Source organism: Corylus avellana, chromosome ca1 (genome assembly GCF_901000735.1).
Source record: "Corylus avellana chromosome ca1, CavTom2PMs-1.0".
Taxonomy (NCBI): Eukaryota; Viridiplantae; Streptophyta; class Magnoliopsida; order Fagales; family Betulaceae; genus Corylus; species Corylus avellana.
Genome location: NC_081541.1, coordinates 44719111 through 44737077, shown reverse-complemented (window position 1 = coordinate 44737077; position 17967 = coordinate 44719111). Strand labels below are relative to the sequence as shown.

Sequence of the window (17967 nt, the reverse complement as noted above, 5' to 3'; positions counted from 1 at the left end):
TGTAATTTCTCAAAGTTTTTAATTTAAAGAATCAATAGAAAATAGTTCCAATAATTTTTCTTTCCTCTCTAATTGAATGACCAAAAAAAAAAAAACAGAATTTATTGTGATGTTTTTCTAAGACAGACTATTTTTAGAATAATTATCAGAAAACAGTTTTTGTAAAATCCCAAGAAAAAAGGAAACCTGGAGCCCCACCTTCACTTCATACTTGCGTGCCAAGCTCTCATTGGTTCATTGACTAGAAAAAGCCAGTAGTCAACGGGCTCTAGCTCTAGAGCTAACGAAAATCCAAAAACCCTATAATTTCGCTTTCAACATTACAACAGTCGCTCACTATAATTTTCCCACTCTTTCTCTCAGTTTACCTCACTTTCTCGCATTTTCCCGGCTCAAATTTCTCCTAAAAAATTGTTTCTTTTTCTTTTTCTTTGTTTTTTTTTTGAATCTTCGGACTTCTCATACCTCGTTTTGTCACATTCTCTTTGTCGCTTCCCAAAACCGGAACCCTCTTAACCGCCATTACTTGTAGCTGTCTTCGAATTCGAATTCCTTTGCGGAAATTCAACTTCCATTTGCTCAAACTTGAATTGGAACGACAGCGAATTCATTGAGCTGTGACCGAATGTGAGATTAGGAACCGAATTTCAGTGATTTGTGTCGCCATGTGTGTTATTGGAGGAGGCTATGGGGGGAGGAGTTTGTGTACGGAAGAGTTGGTGCATTGGGGGTGATGGAGGGTAGGGTTTGGTTACGGAAAATCGGTTCTTGATGTCGCGCTCGGAGAAGATGAGCGTGGACCTGGTGGAGAGGGACATTGAGTTGGTAATTGCTTCATTGATTTCAATAACTTTATTGCTTTTTCATTCTTTGGGTAATTTCTGTGATGCTTTGTAGTTGAGGCTTTGGTTTGTGGTATGGTATTAGCGAAACAAGAAATGTTGGTGTTTTTTAGTTCTTTGTTTTATGGTAAGGCAAGCAAGAAGTAGAATTGTGATAGTGGGTTTGGTGAACGGTATCATTTTTGCACCATTGGGGACTGTAATGCTTGCATGAAATGGCAAAAGTTCATATTATTTCACCTTTTTTTTTTTTTTCTTCATTTAAGTGGTGATTTTGTAGCAATTGTTAGAACCATTGGATTTACGATAGGGAGGATTGCCTCGGCTTTCAACTATCAATGTGTAATAAATAGTTGCGAACATGTCAAAAAAAAAAAATAGTTGCGAAGTAATTTTTTTTTTGGGTCTAATTTATGCTCTTATTTATCGCTTGATGACATTTAGCATGGTTAGTCATTCTCTGCTTTGACATGTCTGCAAGATAATAAGTCTGAATTACGTTGAAAACGATTCACCATGTGGTTGAGTTATGAATTATGAGAAGTCCAGAAATTAGATTCTGCATAATTTAAGACCCAACTAGGATATTTGCCATACCAAAATTAAGACGACATCAATTACTATTCATTGACATGAGAAAAGTTAGTTTGAATCTATAAGGAAAAAACAAAAAAAAAGAAGAAGAAAAAGAAAATCATGGCATCATGTGCCTCCTCACAAGGAATGAAGGTACCTCAGGCTTGGTAGAAACTTTTTTGGCCAGATCTTGTAAACTGCAAAGCATTTCAGAAAATTATTTCCGAAAACTGAGTAAAAAGTAATCATCTTGCGTAAGTCCTATTGTGATGACCCTGGAAAAAGCGCTAGCCATATCTGCGCTATCACCCCAAAATAACTAGTCAATTTGAAACTTTCTTAGAATCACTTACAAAGCTCAGTTTCACCTAATAAGTAAGTAATGTGGAACTTAGCACTCATGAGCATTTCTTATAAACTACCCACTCTTATGTGGGCTACTCATCTCTTTCCAAAATGGGATTGCGGTGTTACACCTATGTTCTTGAACTATTTTACTTCCCTGTTCAAATAACTCTGCAATATTTGCATAGCTTTGTTATTTGTTATTTGTATTTTGTGTCTTCATAACACCTTCAATTTATCCCTTGCTGCGTGTGATCATATAGAGCTATATATTTGCTCTTCTCCTACTTATCAAAAAAAATATATATATATATTTGCTCTTCTCCTTCTTTAAGATTAGTTTGCAAACTCTGGTTAGTTTGTTTTTATTTAGATTGTTACCTTGTTCTTTGTGACAGGCCATCACTGCTCTTAAGAAAGGGACACAGTTGCTCAAGTATGGACGTAGAGGGAAGCCCAAATTTTGTCCCTTCAGGCTGGCTAATGTAAGGCTTAATATATCTGGAAATTTATATGTTCTGTAAATTTTGTATTATTTTTGTCATAAAAACCATTAAGCATAATATCTATCTTTTATTGGTTTACCATGTTTAGGTTATAGGATATGTTGGGATATATCTTCAATGAATTATGTGATGGTAATGCGTAAGGTGTGCCTGTCATGCCAAAATGTAATTATTGAAAAAAAAAAGTTCATTTTAGCAATCTCTAATATAATTGCTTTGAATAAAAAACTTACATGTGTACATGTACATACCTCTGCATGCATATGCATATGATAAGAACATAGGTAAGGGATTTACAAAGATCTTGGAGGCTCATGAAAAAGTAGGATGCTTTTAAAATCCAAAAGAGAAAGCCTTTCAATAGATGAATATGCAGAACTCCCGAGTGAAAACAACACATAAATCAGTCATGCAGGAGCTGCCAAGTAAGATTTGCCAAATACCTATCCCCATAAAATTTCATTCTAATCCGGGTGTTAGCCATTGCCCATAGGTGCGAAGTACAGGAGCTATGGCCCTTCATTTGAAACCTTGTGGCTCTCTGGTGCATCTTTGTAGCTAGTGTACCCTGCCAAAGAGTAAAAGATTACTGTATTCGTGGGACAATTATTGAGATAACAATCCTAGAATATTGCACCTTACGCTTTTAATATGATTGGTTATTACTTATCAAAAAAAAAAAAAAAATCCCCAAATATCCATTTTATCTCTGAGGAGCAAGCTTTCAAATTGGATCAGAAGGATTACGCTTGTGTCATAGGGACTCTCCATGTCATGGGCACATGACTAACTAACTTAGCTCATCCTAAAGCACTTTCCATTCAGTTGTCTGCTTCCAGGCCTTAATGTAGCACTTATCTGCCTCATGGGTCTCTAAGTTTGTACCCTCTGCTTTATTATAGGATAAAAATCAGCATGTCATAGAAATTAAATTGACACTATGAGGATTATTATAGTAGAAAGAGAGCACCCTTCTAAATTTTAGGGGCAATATCTAGATATTTCTTGCTGCATGGATATATAACTGGAAAAGAAATTAAGGATAAAATAATAGGTCACATGCTTGTTATGTTGTCCAGTGGTCATGATGTTGCATTGGTTCTGTTTCTGAAATGTACTTTCCTAGACCATTTTTTAATTGCTTTAACCTATCTGTTATGTTTCGTGCTAAGATCCATTTCAATCTGAGTTGCTTCTGACATTGTAGACTAGTGAATCCTTTGGTAAGATTCTACTAAAATGATACATGCTACGTGTCTTTGATTCTGTTCCTTTCAGGATGAATCTGTTCTGATTTGGTTCTCTGGAAAAGAGGAGAAACACCTTAAGCTAAGCCATGTGTCCAGAATTATTCCTGGTCAGCGCACTGTAAGTTTACCCACGACCAGATCTACTACACGGCTTTCATTGTGCATACTGCTATGGATCCGAAGAAAAATTCAATAGCATACAGTAACATCACAATATAAGTTAGGTTTGTATATCCGATTTGGTAATTAGCTTTAGTATTAGGCTAATTAGTAGCATGAATGTAAATGTTAAGAGTACTAATTAAATACTTAATTCAACCATTTCCATTAGTTTAAGTTTTTGGGATAATTACAGATTTAATATGGTATTAAAGCATAGGTCTTGAGTTCTAACTGTGACTTCACACTATTATCTATCATTTGGTTAAGCATTCTACGTATTGTGCCTCATTTATTAACAAAAAGTCTCAGTCCACACATGAGAGAAATGTTGGAATATTAATTAAATAATGAAATTAACAATTTTCTTTTAATTTAAACTTTTGGGATAACTAATAATTTTTCATAAATAAAGCTTTCAAATTATTTATCTTCAACATTGTCAGTAGTTCTTTCATACTGTGGCAATATTTTCCAATTAATGTAGGTTTATGGTAAAAAATGTGGTAGAAGAAAAACGTCAATATTTGATAAAGATAATACCTCTAACAAAGTTTTATGTTGAGTATGTATGTGTGCATACTCAGATATGTGCATGCAAAGTTGCAATCTCTGATTTTATCTATTGCTAAGTGACTCATGGACAAAAGGCAACTTTTTTATTTTTTTATTATTGTTTTGTACATATCGCTTTTTATTTGCATTATTTTCTACCTACTTCTTCATGGTATGTCACTTTTTTATACTTCATGAGGCATTTGCTTTCTTGTATATCTTTGCTTGCTTCAACTACTGGAAGATTTCAGTTTAGGAAAGCTGCAACTTCGTTTTGTAGAAATTCAGTGGTTTCTATGTATGTTAATGCTTGATGAATTCTTTTTTCTCTGGCACCAATATTTTACATGATTGCCTTTGTACATCAGAACTGCCAAATACAATCAGGTGTTAGGCTGGGCTATGCACGTTTGTAACATACATCCTCTAATTTGAATTTTGTGTAAGTTGTGTTAAAGGCGATTTAATGCTGTCCCAAGAAAACTTAGTCATTAGTCCTTGTGAAAATATCGCTTTCCTAACGATAAAGGATTTCTATGATTTTTTTCTTTTAATAAATCCTTTCTGATTCTTCTTGATCTTATTCACTGCAGCCAATATTTCAGAGGTACCCTCGGCCTGAGAAGGAATACCAATCATTTTCTCTTATATATGACGATAGGTCTTTAGATTTGGTGAGCATCTCCTTGTGTCCATTCCTTTTCTTTTAACCAAAATCTTTTATATGAGTTTAGTGAGCTTTCCTCTGTAATTGTCTAATGTCTGACACTCTTGATTAATCACAAAATCTTTTTGTTCACTGAAAATCATTTTCACTCTATTGATCCAACACTTTTTTGTACCAGATATGCAAGGATAAAGATGAAGCTGAAATCTGGTTTACTGGTCTAAAAGCACTAATATCCCGTGGCCGTCATCAAACAGGGAGATCTGAAGCTAGAAGTGATGGAGTTTCATCTGAAGCAAATAGTCCTAGAGCACACACCCGAAGAAGTTCTCCTTTGAGCTCTCCATTTGGCAGTGGTGGCAGTTCACAGAAGGTGTTCTATTTTGTTCCTACAATTTTCTTTTTTACTTAATTCACTATTATGTTCATCAAAAGATGTTCTTTATGTTCCTACATTTTTTCTCATTCGTATACTGTAGTTCACTATTTGATTCACTAATTTGAGATGTTTTCTTGTTTTGATTTAGGATGGGGTTGATCCCCTTCATCTGCGTACTCCGCATGAAAGCCCTCCAAAAATTGGTTTAGAGAAGGCATTGTCAGACGTGCTATTGTATGCTGTGCCTCCCAAGGTTTTCTTTCCCTCAGATTCTGCTTGTAGCTCAGTCCATTCTTTGTCATCAGGGGCCTCAGATGGAATAACTGGGCGCAAAAATGGTACAGGCATGGATGCTTTCAGAGTTAGTTTGTCAAGTGCTGTTAGCTCATCAACTCAAGGCTCTGGTAACAATGATGGTGATGCTTTAGGGGATATTTTTATTTGGGGGGAAAGCACTGGCGATGGCATTCTAGGTGGAGGAATACATAGAGATGAAAGTTCTTCTGGTGTTAAGATTGATTCTTTAGTGCCTAGACCCATGGAATCTGCAGTAGTGCTTGATGTTCAGAATATAGCTTGTGGTCGGCGACATGCTGCTTTAGTAACCAAGCAAGGAGAGATTTTCTCTTGGGGGGAGGAATTGGGAGGCAGACTTGGACATGGTGTGGACTCTGATGTTTCTCATCCAAAGCTTATAGATGGTCTTAAAAATATCAACATTGAACTTGTGGCATGTGGAGAGTACCATTCTTGTGCTGTTACTCTTTCTGGTGAAATGTACACTTGGGGTAATAGTGCTTATAATTCTGGACTCCTTGGACATGGAAATGAAGCCAGTCAGTGGGTTCCTAAAAAATTAAATGGACCTTTGGAGGGAATACATGTTTCATCAGTTTCTTGTGGACTGTGGCACACAGCTGTTGTAACCTCTGCTGGGCAATTGTTTACCTTTGGTGATGGGACTTTTGGTGTTCTAGGACATGGTGACCGTAGAAGTGTGTCAATACCCAGGGAAGTTGAGTCTCTTAAGGGCCTCCGTACTATGCGAGTAGCTTGTGGTGTTTGGCACACTGCTGCAGTTATTGAAGTCATGGTTGGATCTTTGACTTCCAGCAACTGCTCATCAGGAAAGCTTTTTACATGGGGAGATGGAGATAAAAACCGTCTTGGACATGGTGATAAGGAAGCAAGACTGGTGCCTACTTGTGTCGCTGCTCTTGTTGAACCCAACTTTTGTCAAGTTGCTTGCGGAGACAGCCTGACTGTTGCACTTACAACAACCGGCCATGTCTACACAATGGGAAGCTCTGTTTATGGTCAACTAGGAGATCCGAAAACTGATGGGAAGCTCCCCACCCGTGTTGAGGGAAAGCTTATGAGGAATTTTGTTGAAGAAATAGCTTGTGGTGCTTATCATATTGCAGTTTTAACTTCAAGAACTGAAGTTTACACTTGGGGAAAGGGTGCCAATGGTCGCTTGGGTCATGGGGATACTGATGATAGAAATTCCCCATCCTTAGTTGAAGCTTTAAAAGATAAGCAAGTCAAAACAATTGTTTGTGGCACTAATTTCACTGCAGCTATCTGTCTGCATAAATGGATGTCAGGTGTTGATCAATCGCTGTGTTCTGGTTGCCGCCTTCCATTTAATTTCAAAAGAAAACGACATAATTGTTATAATTGTGGTCTTGTTTTCTGCCACTCATGCACTAGTAAAAAGTCTCTCAATGCTTCCATGGCACCAAATCCCAACAAACCTTTTCGGGTCTGTGATAATTGTTTTGGCAAACTTTGGAAAGCCACTGAAGCCAACTCTTCCTCGTATCCTGCTCTTAGTAGAAGAGGAAGTGTGAATCAGGGACAAAATGAAGTTGTTGAAAAGAATGAGAAATTGGATTCAAGATCTTATGTCCATCACCTTGGAAGACTTTCTTCTTTAGAATCATCTAGGGAAGTGGAAAGTGTGTCTTCAAAAAGAAACAAGAAACTCGATGTTAATAGAAGTTGTGTTTCTCCCCTTCCCAATGGTGGTTCTCAATGGGATGGACTAGATAACTCTAAATCTCTCAATCCAGTGTTTGGGTCATCCAAAAAGTTTTTCTCAGCTTCTCTTCCTGGATCAAGAATTGTTTCTCGGGCAACATCACCAAAGTCGAGACGATCCAGTCCCCCTCGTGCCACAACCCCAATCCCTACTTTGTCAGGGCTTAGTTCGCCAAAATTTGTTATGGATGATGCTAAAAGGATGAACCATAGTCTTAGTGAAGAGGTTCTAAAATTAAGAGCCCAGGTATAGGGGTTGTCCTTTTCAACCTCAATCATTTTATATCTAAACCTTTTCTTATTTGACTTGCTTCCTCATTGTTGCTGCATCTTTCTTCAGAAAATATCCCATTGCCCATTGGAGGAATGGGGACAGAAATGTATATGTACTACATGCATACACACACACATATATATATACATCTTTGCTTGGATTGACAGAAAAAATGTAATTTATATTCTGATCATTGCAATTATGGCTTATGATAAAGGAAAAAATACTTGGGTTCTTTGGTTTCCTTTCCCTTTCTACTTTTCCGTATAAATCATGTTACTTGGTAATACAGCTACATGCTTGTTAGTATGTGTCAGAACTGAAATGAATACAGAGTGGTTAGAAAATTTATAGATTGGATCTTTGGCCATAATTTATTATAGTAATATAAAATGTTACTTTTTATTTTTTATTTTTTATTTTTTATATATCTAAGTAATTGAAATATCTAAAATGTTACATTTATCACTTAAATTAGATCAATATTGCTTAGGAATATCATTTCATATATGTGCAACGGCTTAGGGGCTTTTTGTTTCTCATGCACAAAAGGGTTTAATTCTTTTGAGATTTTGGGCGTGTGTACTGTCATCTTTGAGAAAGTTCTTTGCACAGGAGTGATGCTTTTGTGCATTAGAGCTAATTGACTTCATGATGTAGGTTGACGATCTTACCTGTAAAGCACAACTTCAAGAAATTGAGCTGGAGAGAACATCCAAGCAGCTAAAGGAGGCCATTTCTATAGCAGGGGAAGAGACTGCAAAATGCAAAGCTGCAAAGGAAGTGATTAAATCGCTTACTGCACAAGTAAGTTAAAATGTTTACGTCTAGGTTCTTTATCCTTAGTATAATAGTTGATTACTATTGTAGATAATCTTTAACTTGAACAATTAGGAGGAATTGTATGCTGCCATTTAATGGGAGGCATTGATGCAAGAAAGCTGGCATGAGTATAGTACGATCAGTTTGGTGAATTTCGAAAGTAGGAATAGTGGACCCTTATCTATTTTATATATTACAATCGTAAGGGTTTACCAGCTATAGTAGTGTTATGTTACCCTCTCAGATAGTTTCTATCTATACATACTTGGTTCTCTATTTGTAGGTTGTGACTAAATGACATGTAAATAGAAAGGAGAAAGGTTTAGGAGTATTACTTAATTAAATTTACTATTTTCTATCAACTTTAGCTTTTGGTACAATTGATAATTTAACATGGTACCAATATAGAGGTCTTGAGTTCAATCCCTGGCTTTAGGGTTTACCCTATTTTATCTAAATATTTCACTTGTTGAGTTTTATTTGTTGAGGGAGAGTTTGAGCCTACACGTGAGAGAGATTGTTAGAATATTTGATAGGCTTATTATTAGGTGTTGAGGCATATCTTGTAACAAAAGCTGTGACTATATTGATTTAGAACCTCATTTGACTTCTTATTAAGCATGTTAGAATACAAATTAAATGATTAAATTCACTACAATTGGTGATTTAACATGATATTGGAGTAGTGATTTGAGTTCAAATCCCAACCCTGCAATTTGTATCCCGTTTCATTTAAATATTCCACGTATTGGAAGAGAGTTTGTGTTCGCAAGTGAAGAGAAGTGTTAGAATATTTCTTAAATCATTATATTCACACTTTCCTATTAGCTTAAGCTTTCTGGACAACTGGCGATATAACGAAGTACAATGCTATGTACTTATTGGGTGAATGCTTCAATGACGATATTGGAGGATATCAATTTCCATTAGGTGTTAACTCCTTTCCATGTTCTAATTAATATTCTACTACATGTCATGGTGAAATGATTTTATTATGGAAGTAGGGGCGAAGGTGACCTAAGCTAAACGAGTTTTAGGCTGCTTTGACTCGGAACAATGGAAGATATATAAAGCTTGAGGTCCACTTGACCTGAGTTGAACATCGAAACATGAGCTTGAGCTTGGGTTGCTGTAACCTTACAAAGATCAGGAGCAGCCTGACAAGCCTGAAAGATATAAACTGATCAGACTTTTTTTTTTGATAAGTAAGTAACTGATTTTATCTGATCAGACTTTTAAGACTGCACCCTCTGGCCTTCCTTTTTTGCAAGCCCATGGCCCATCTCAAACTGATAAGGGTCTTCGTCAAAAAGGGGTACCAAAACAAAAGAGAGGCACTCCTTAAGTGCATCAAACGAAAGAGAGGCAGGCTTTATATATCGCCAACGGATGCAGTAGCCTATGTTTTCTTCCATGTGGGACAAACATGCCTCAAGTGTTAAGATGAAGGCGAGTGGGGCACTAATTTACTGCCATGGAACTCACCAGCCTCCCTCTTGTATGTGAAGTAGGACAAGAAACTCTTTCATGACTGTAATGCTCGAGTACCAGTGGTACCAAATGAAACAATTGAGAAGAAAGTTTATAGATGCTCTTGCTTGCCGATCAACATGAATCTCACCTTGCTGAGCCAGCTTGCAGGCTGATGAGTGAGCATCTTGATGCTCAAGCTTAGCCTGTTTCACTAGTCCAGCCTGTGAGATGGCCTTAGGTTTCACTCATTTTGCTCAACGAGCAAGCCAAGCCTAACATTTGACCAAGCAGCTCACAAAGTGCTTGGCTCATTTACAGTTCTAAGAAGGGAAAAAAATAAAAATAAAAATAAAAATTCCGTTTCAGGTAGTGATTATATGAAGAAAGCTAGTAATGGAATAGCATGAATTAAACTCAAATTAAAGGATAAATTGGCTGTAATTTTTAATCTTGACCTGAGGCATTAAAAGCTTATGCAAACTTACATGCTCATTTCCTCGATCATAAGTTACATCGGAGTTTCCTTAAACATAAATTGGGTGAAATTCTTGACCAAAATAAGGCGGTAGAAAGGTTTTGCAAACTTAAAGATGTGTTAAATAAGAAATATTTTGTGTTTATCTCACAGAAATTTTTTGATAAGTTATTAAAAATTAAAAATTTCTTGGTTTTAATTTGTGATTAGAGACTTTCTGGTCACTGCATGAGGCTTAGACTTACTGCATCTTCAAGGTATCATGGAGGGAAAGGAGTCTTGCTTCTAGCTTTCCCTGGTTTTTTCTAGATCAAACACATAAAATTGTCTTTTTTTAATTTTTGGTATTTGAGTTATACAAGGTTTGATTATTAAGAAAAATAGAAAAATAAAAGATAAATTGAACCCTCAGAGTAATAGTTGGGCAGGTTTGAAGTTGTGCTATAACCCTTTACAACATTAGTTACTCTTGACTTCGACTTTTTATGTTTGAATATTTCTGTTGTTATTTGTCGTTATCATCATCATTATTAATGTTATGATTAGTTTTATTATTAATGTAAGAACTCATCTGAATTTATACCTTGTTCTTTTATCTATGATAGTTGAAGGAAATGGCTGAAAGGTTACCTGTTGGAGCTGCAAGAAACAGCAATTCACCTTCTTTTGGTTCTTATAGCCCCTCTCTTGCTCACGATGTCTCGAATGCAGCCATTGATGCGCTAGATAGTCACATGACCTCCCATGAACTGGATTCAAAAGGATCAAACAGCCTGGTGATTTCCAATGGGTCAAGCTTGAATAATAACCACACTTTGAGTCATACTGAAGTGTTGCACCTGGAAGCAACTGGGAGGAATAAGACCAGAACTGCAAAAGCTGAAGCTCCCCATGGGGATGAATGGGTTGAGCAAGATGAGCCAGGTGTTTATATGACCCTTGTTTCCTTGCCTGGAGGTGCCAAAGATCTTAAGCGTGTCCGCTTCAGGTATTTCATAATCAAATATGACCTAGTTTCTCTTTCCTAAGATGTTCCATATACTCAAAACTAGACAAACATTTTCCCCACATCTGAATTTTGGCTCAATCCCTAAACATTCACACCATTTCTTTTTTCTTTTTTGATAATTAGTGAATATTATGATAAGGCACAAAAAGGGGGCTCAAGTCTAGTACATGGGGAGTATACGAAAGGAACACCAAAGGAAAAGATAAGAATAATTCCTAAGGTTAAACAAATCCAAAAAAAAAAAAAAAAGGGAAAGGAAAAACAACTAGATGCCACATCCACTTGAAAAGTGGTCTCAGAGCAAGAAGCTGTAACTTGACAGTTACTCAATGTCTTCCAAGGCGCCAACTTTCTTTCTCCCTAGATGCACCACATTGAGATATTAGGGAACAGCAGACTATGCCATGCTACAATGTCTGCCGAAACCTCATTTTGGACGAGCAAAGAACTTCACAACCCATTAGGCATTATCCACAAAAATCCTAGCAGCAAGAACATAAGACCGGACCTCCCTTAGCCATAGAGCAATAAATAATGTGGTACACTGCCAAGGTTGCTGGGTGGAAGTGGAGTGTTTGACTTGCTGGACCTTTGGATGCTAGATGACCTGGTACACATCACCAGCAGCAATGCCAGCTTGTGGATTAGGGAAACCAAATCATAAGTGAGATGAACGAGTGATTTGCGTGAGTCTACAATCTTTGGCCCACGGCCTCACTGCTACCTTTGCACATTCAACACCAATCAACTAAAATTTTTTTATGGTTTCTGAGATTATCTAGTCAACATCATGAGTGGCTTGACAAGCCTTATGTGGTGCATTTAGTTGGAAATAAGTAGGATGTATTTTGATGGTATGGAAAAGTCTCTGGATGCAATCAATTGGAGTTTCCTTATTTTGTTCCATCAGGTTATCATTCACTCCTCTTTCTGTTCTTCAATATCTTTCCTTGACAGAATAGATATGTTCTTGATATTAGATCTTGAGTTTTATATCTTGATTTCCTTCCTTTTTTGGAGTATTCCTCCTTGTACTTTTGTGGATACTTGCTTTACACCACGCTTTATAGTGATTCTTTTTACTTTTAGAAAAGTAAGGAAATAGAAAACAAATCACCTTATGCAGGACTTTCTTCTACCAAATGTTTTTCCAAGGGAACTGGGATCCAATCCCCTTGTTAATGCTCAAGGGTTGATTTGACCTTAAGCTTCCAACTCTTTGACAGCACCCTTTCTATCCGGTCTTCCTCTCACATTCAACTCCAAAATGTAAAAATTGGATAAAAGAGTAGTAACAAAATTTGTGAATGTTGTATGACCAACAATAGGAAGGGCCTGCAATGCACGTTACATGTAAAAATATAACATTGGATGAGTTTGGACCATCCAGGTGTCTAAGTTTTCTCCAGCACTTTTTCAAGCTTTTCTTCCTATTCAAAGAATTAGGGTTCAAATCTCATTGCAAAATCCTTTATATTGACTCCTTTATTGGGCATATCAATTTATTTTGGTCCATGTCATGATGGTCCTTAGTCTCTTACATGAAATTTCTCATTCCCATTGCCGAAAGATTTCTGTGTGTGAAACTGGATATTTCCTATAGGTAATGAATGTGCTACTATCAAAGATTATTAACCTGGTGTCTTTATTCTTCTAAATGCAGTAAAAAGCGGTTTAGTGAGGAGGAAGCAGTACAGTGGTGGGCGTTAAACAGGGCTAGAGTGTATCAGCAATACAATATTCCCTTGACTGACAAGCCTAGTGTTGGCATGGGAAGGGAAGGTTTATCTCATTGACCCACCTTATTCAAGATGTAAATGTCTTCAATTTCCACATTCCAAGCTTCCAAGATTTTGAGGTTTGCGTTCAAAATTCAGCTTTTAAGGTTTTGGGAAGAAAGGGGTGGCTTCCCCCAATTTTGGTTTCACATCAGGGAGGGTTGTATTTCTTTTCCCCTCAAATTTAATTATTTTTTATTTTTCACCGTAAATGCACCCCTTGCCTTTCTGTTTTTTGGAGGAAAGTCGTAGATTAGAGATAAACCTTGTAAATTCTTTGTAAGTAGGTTAATCGTGTTACACCTCAAAATTGTCTTGTAAATTCTTGTTAATGCATCTTCAATGTTACTTTTAACTCTCCGACTCTTTTGGATAAAGTGGCTAAACCTAATAGAGCGCTCCTACAATCCGGTCGCTCTGCAAAACAGGCGCTTTACACCATCCAATAGGGATGTAACACGTTAGCAAAAAGCAACACATAAAATAGAGAGGAAAACACTATAAAACAACCAAATCTTACAATATTAAAAAATAAAATCCCCCAACTGGTTGGACAACACTCATCTCTTGACCACAGCAACAACCCACCCATTCTTCCATTCCATCGTGCAGAGGTTTTCCAATTTTGTCAATGACATCAACAACAAATCTATTTTTTACAAGTTGAAATTGAAGATCACCATCACTTTTCTCATTCAGTTGAAGTTGAAGATCGCGTTCGTCGATTTCTCCGTTTTCGTCGATTCTGTACAACTCTCTGCAAGAATGGGTTCTGATTTTGCAGAAGAATTGTCAATTTTTTTCATGTTAGTTGATTCTATACAACTTTTTGCAATAATAAGTTAACACGTGATGGTTAAAATTGGCGATGAATTTTCATATGGGTTGTTATTGTTGTGCTTAATTACGGAAAACCCATAAAGATTTGTTTGTAAAACTTTTTGGATGGATTTGATTTGTAGATTTGATTCTATTATCTTCGATAAGAAGAAAGTTGAAAACCTGGTTCATATTGTTCGAGTGTTGTGATGTTAGAATTTTGAAGTTGTATTTGGATTTCATTTTCGGTTGAAGGAGAAAGTTGGGATTTTGTATGTCTTGGAATGTTTGCCTGAGGGGAGTTTTAGGACACAGCCAAGTTGAAAGAGCAGGTCGTTTATTTGATGAAATGCCTGTGAGAGACGTTGTTAGTTGGAACAAGATGACTGCAAACAAGTAAGGTGGAGGGATCAAAGCCAAGCAAAAAGAAGAATGAAGAGGACTCATAGAGACATTAGTCGTGGTTCTTCATTAGTTGTCTAATGTTGCTTTCTGTTGTTAGTTTGCTGTTTTTTGTTCTGGTGGTGTTGCTCTAGTAAGAGCTCAGTTAGTTGATATTTACTTTTGTAAAACTTGTTTCCAGCTAATTGGCCGGAGTGATTTGTACTCGTGTTTTCTTAATGGATTGGAGCAGTGAGAAAGTTACAAAGTGCTCTATACATGTAAGCTCAATCTCTGACTATCTCTGGACAATTCAAGCAAAAGCCTTCACCACCCAGTTCACCAAATCGACAGTAACTAGTTTTTTACATAGACCGAAACAGAAACTTAAATAATGAGAATCATCTCTCATTTCTCAAACTTTGGCACACAACAAAAAAAATTTAGTCAAATATCCCACAAAAGATTTAGTCAAATATCCCACAACAAAAAAGATTTAGGGCAACTTGATGAATAAGTTGCCCTGAAATCAATCATGCACAATAGCATGCATAGGCAAACTCCGAACTCAAACACAACTAGAAAAAATCATTGCAACTTAAGGGAGCTCCATAGGCGTTGATCCTATCTACACCAATATCAACTGTAGACGATGAAGATACAGGACCTTGAGACATGACAAGTGTCATTGTCGAGGGATACAATATAGTTGGCAAATAGCACTGTAAATTATTCACAAATAAACAAAAGTTAAAGAATAGATATCTTCACTATTAATCAAATAAACACATATTACTTTGGTAGAGTATATGTTATAATGAAAATTTACCGTTGCTAAACTTTGTTGTTCTATCGACCCCAAGTTAGCTGGCATAAACTTTGTATTCACAATATCCCTATTGAAAAAGAACATTTTGAAAAATTATGTAGTCAAAATACATTTAATGTAAAGTATTATAAATTGAAAAAAAAAAAAAAAAAAAAGTAAAAAAAAATACCTTCTTTATCACAATCATTATCCATTGTCAAAAGCTCGTGACGAAGTTTTTGTAAAGCAATGCTAAGATGTTCATATCTTTTTTTCGAATGGGACCCCAATTCTACAACATCATCGAATTCCAACTTTAAGCTATTTTTCATCAGGGTTGAAGAATTTTGTGTCTCTACTTCTATTTCATCACTAGCTATGCCATGTATAATGCGACTTTTGGCATTGATCGTCCATCTCTCTAAAACATAATGTTGGGGAATACCCATTATTGATTTCTTCAAAAAAACTTGAAGAATGTGTCTACACAGTATTCCAACAAATTCAAACATGCGACATGTACAAGTCACTTTCTTCTCAAGAATTTCAAGTGTAACTTCATAAAATGGACTTTCTGTCCCATGATGGGCCACCCTATATATCTTCGTACCTCCTTCTTCCCCATGTTTAGATGAATTGTATTTTTGACTGTTAAATAGCTCTTCTTGAAACATCAAAAATGACTTTCTTGTGTAAACATTTGCCGCCTGAACTTCCATCTTGTAGCATGTTTTCAAAATTGGTCTAGAAGTTTTTGTCTTGACATCTTTTTCTTTTTCTTCCAGGTAACGTGCATCCAAGGCTTTCTCATATTGATGGACAAAGTCACGCACCATTGTGCTCGAACGAACATAATCTTTAAAAAATTTATTTATACTCTCACTCCGTTGAGTTGTAGACATGCCAGCACAAAATGAGTTTCGCAAGTAAGCTGGCACCCACTTTGCACGCCGCATATAGAGTTTGTTCAACCAATCATTCTCTCCCACTCCATACTTTCCTACAAGTTCTCTCCATTCTGTCTCAAACTCTTCAATTGTGAGCGTGCTATGAATACAATGGTTAAACTCTACTTGGAAAGATGAATACTTATTATATATATGAGCCAAATGTTCTGGAACTTTTTGTAAGATATGCCACAAACACAATCTATGAGTAGTATTTGGTAGTACCTCTGCGATTGCCTTACCCATAGCCTTGTCATCATCTGTGATAATTGTAAAAGGAGCACGTCCAAGCATTGCCTTAAGCCATGTTTTCAACAACCATGTATAAGATTCGACCGTTTCATTTACGAGCAAAGCACATCCAAACATCACAGATTGATGATGATGGTTAACTCCGGTAAAAGGAACAAATGGCATCTTATAGCGATTTGTCAAGTAACTAGCATCAAAAGTAACAGCATCTCCAAAATACTGGTATGCAGCTCGTGATCTAGCATCTGCCCAAAAGCAATTTCCCATGCATCCATTCTCATCAACATCAATTGAGAAAAAAAAACTCGGGTTTTTGGATTGGCTCTCCAAAAAATAATTATACATTCTTTGTGCATCTCCCTTCCCAAGAAAAACACTTCTTTTATTGCCCAAATAATTTTCAACATCTTTAGCAATATAGCCAATATTATAGTCACCACCAGATTCTTTACTCAACACCGACATTATTTTCTTTGGAGGTACACCAGACTCATTTAGTGTATCTATAAGACTTTTTTGGGCAGGTGTTACTACTCTATGCCCTCGAAGAAAACGTGTACTTTTAGGACTAAGAAGCTCATGATTATGTTCAACTTCAAACTTACTTATAGTCCATTTTAACCCAACTTTCTTTAAACTCATCATTGCTTTACATCCTATCCTTGTTTCTGCGGGCTCCGAATTTTTATGGATTTTCTTCTGATAACTTGTACGACGAATTCCTTCCCTCGAACAAACATAATCTACCCCAATTAATAACTTGTCATTCTTCGATAATCGAGTATGATTTTTTCTAATGCTAAAACCCTTTCGCCTTGCATAAGCATTATAACATATACGAGCATCTTCAACCTCATCAAATTCCAAACCAAGGCGTGGTTCCAAAGGACCATTATATGAAGAAAAACTAGAATTTGGCTGCTTCAAATCATTCCCAAGCAAGATTATATTATTTTGATCTTCTATCATTTCAGCATCAACACATTTTTCATCAATTAAATCATTATCTAGATCTGCAAAAGGCGTCATAGATGGTATAAGGAACTATAAGGATTCATCATTTTAGTTCATAAACTGAGCTGAGCTTTTGATAAGCAAAATTAAAATAAAATTAATAATAAATAAATATTTACAACTAGTCGCTATGAAGTTTTGCGAAACTGATGCAAGCAAGAATAACATATACGAGCATCACAACAAAAAGATCAAATATTTGATTATGCAAATTGAAGTTTAATAGCTCACCATGTAGTTGACTTGGATGTTCCTGAACTTCATCCATTCTTCAAATTCCAACAAACGCGAGCACTTTCCTTAAATTTCTACACAGACCCAAAAACAACCCAATCAATATCACCATAGTTCTACACAGACCCAAAAATAACCCAATCAATATCACCATAGTTCTACACAGACCCAAAAATAACCCGTAGTTGTAACAAATCTCAACCTTTCAGTGGCTCTGAGCAATCTCCGGCAGCAAGAAAATCGTGGCGTTGTTGTTTAAGGTGAAAGTTTAGGTTTGAAGATACGGTGGCCGGTGGGAGTTAGAACAGGGAGTGGGGTTAGAGAAGGGTTTTTTTTGGTCAAAACGAACGGTTTCGCAT

The 17967-nt window shown here is 36.4% G+C and overlaps 2 protein-coding genes and 1 long non-coding RNA gene across 4 annotated transcripts; 1 reads left to right on the top strand and 2 right to left on the bottom strand.

Annotated features, from left to right (window-relative positions):
• The first annotated feature begins 311 nt into the window (after positions 1 to 311).
• Positions 312 to 13508, top strand: LOC132182915 (PH, RCC1 and FYVE domains-containing protein 1-like). The gene is made up of 9 exons (XM_059596287.1): positions 312 to 825; positions 2162 to 2248; positions 3548 to 3637; positions 4827 to 4907; positions 5079 to 5273; positions 5428 to 7569; positions 8257 to 8403; positions 10972 to 11354; positions 13039 to 13508. The coding sequence occupies exons 1-9, from the start codon at positions 772 to 774 to the stop codon at positions 13169 to 13171; spliced, it is 3312 nt and encodes a 1103-aa protein (XP_059452270.1). The 5' UTR covers positions 312 to 771; the 3' UTR covers positions 13172 to 13508.
• On the bottom strand, positions 2490 to 11085 carry LOC132182926 (uncharacterized). The gene is made up of 3 exons (XR_009440339.1): positions 10997 to 11085; positions 8271 to 8368; positions 2490 to 2837 (listed from the first exon to the last, which is right to left on the bottom strand). It is a non-coding gene; the product is annotated as an uncharacterized LOC132182926 (long non-coding RNA).
• Positions 13509 to 14735: 1227 nt separating the features above from the next.
• LOC132187336 (protein FAR1-RELATED SEQUENCE 5-like) lies at positions 14736 to 17950 on the bottom strand. Of its 2 annotated transcripts, none has more exons than XM_059601633.1 (5): positions 17777 to 17950; positions 17606 to 17682; positions 15352 to 17373; positions 15183 to 15249; positions 14736 to 15075 (listed from the first exon to the last, which is right to left on the bottom strand). In XM_059601633.1, exons 2-4 carry the CDS (start codon positions 17640 to 17642, stop codon positions 15239 to 15241), a joined length of 2070 nt encoding a protein of 689 aa, XP_059457616.1. In that variant the 5' UTR covers positions 17643 to 17682; positions 17777 to 17950; the 3' UTR covers positions 14736 to 15075; positions 15183 to 15238. The 2 variants fall into 2 exon arrangements, with proteins under 2 accessions (XP_059457616.1, XP_059457607.1); XM_059601624.1 differs by having other exon boundaries at positions 17811 to 17950.
• Between the last annotated feature and the right edge of the window lie 17 nt (positions 17951 to 17967).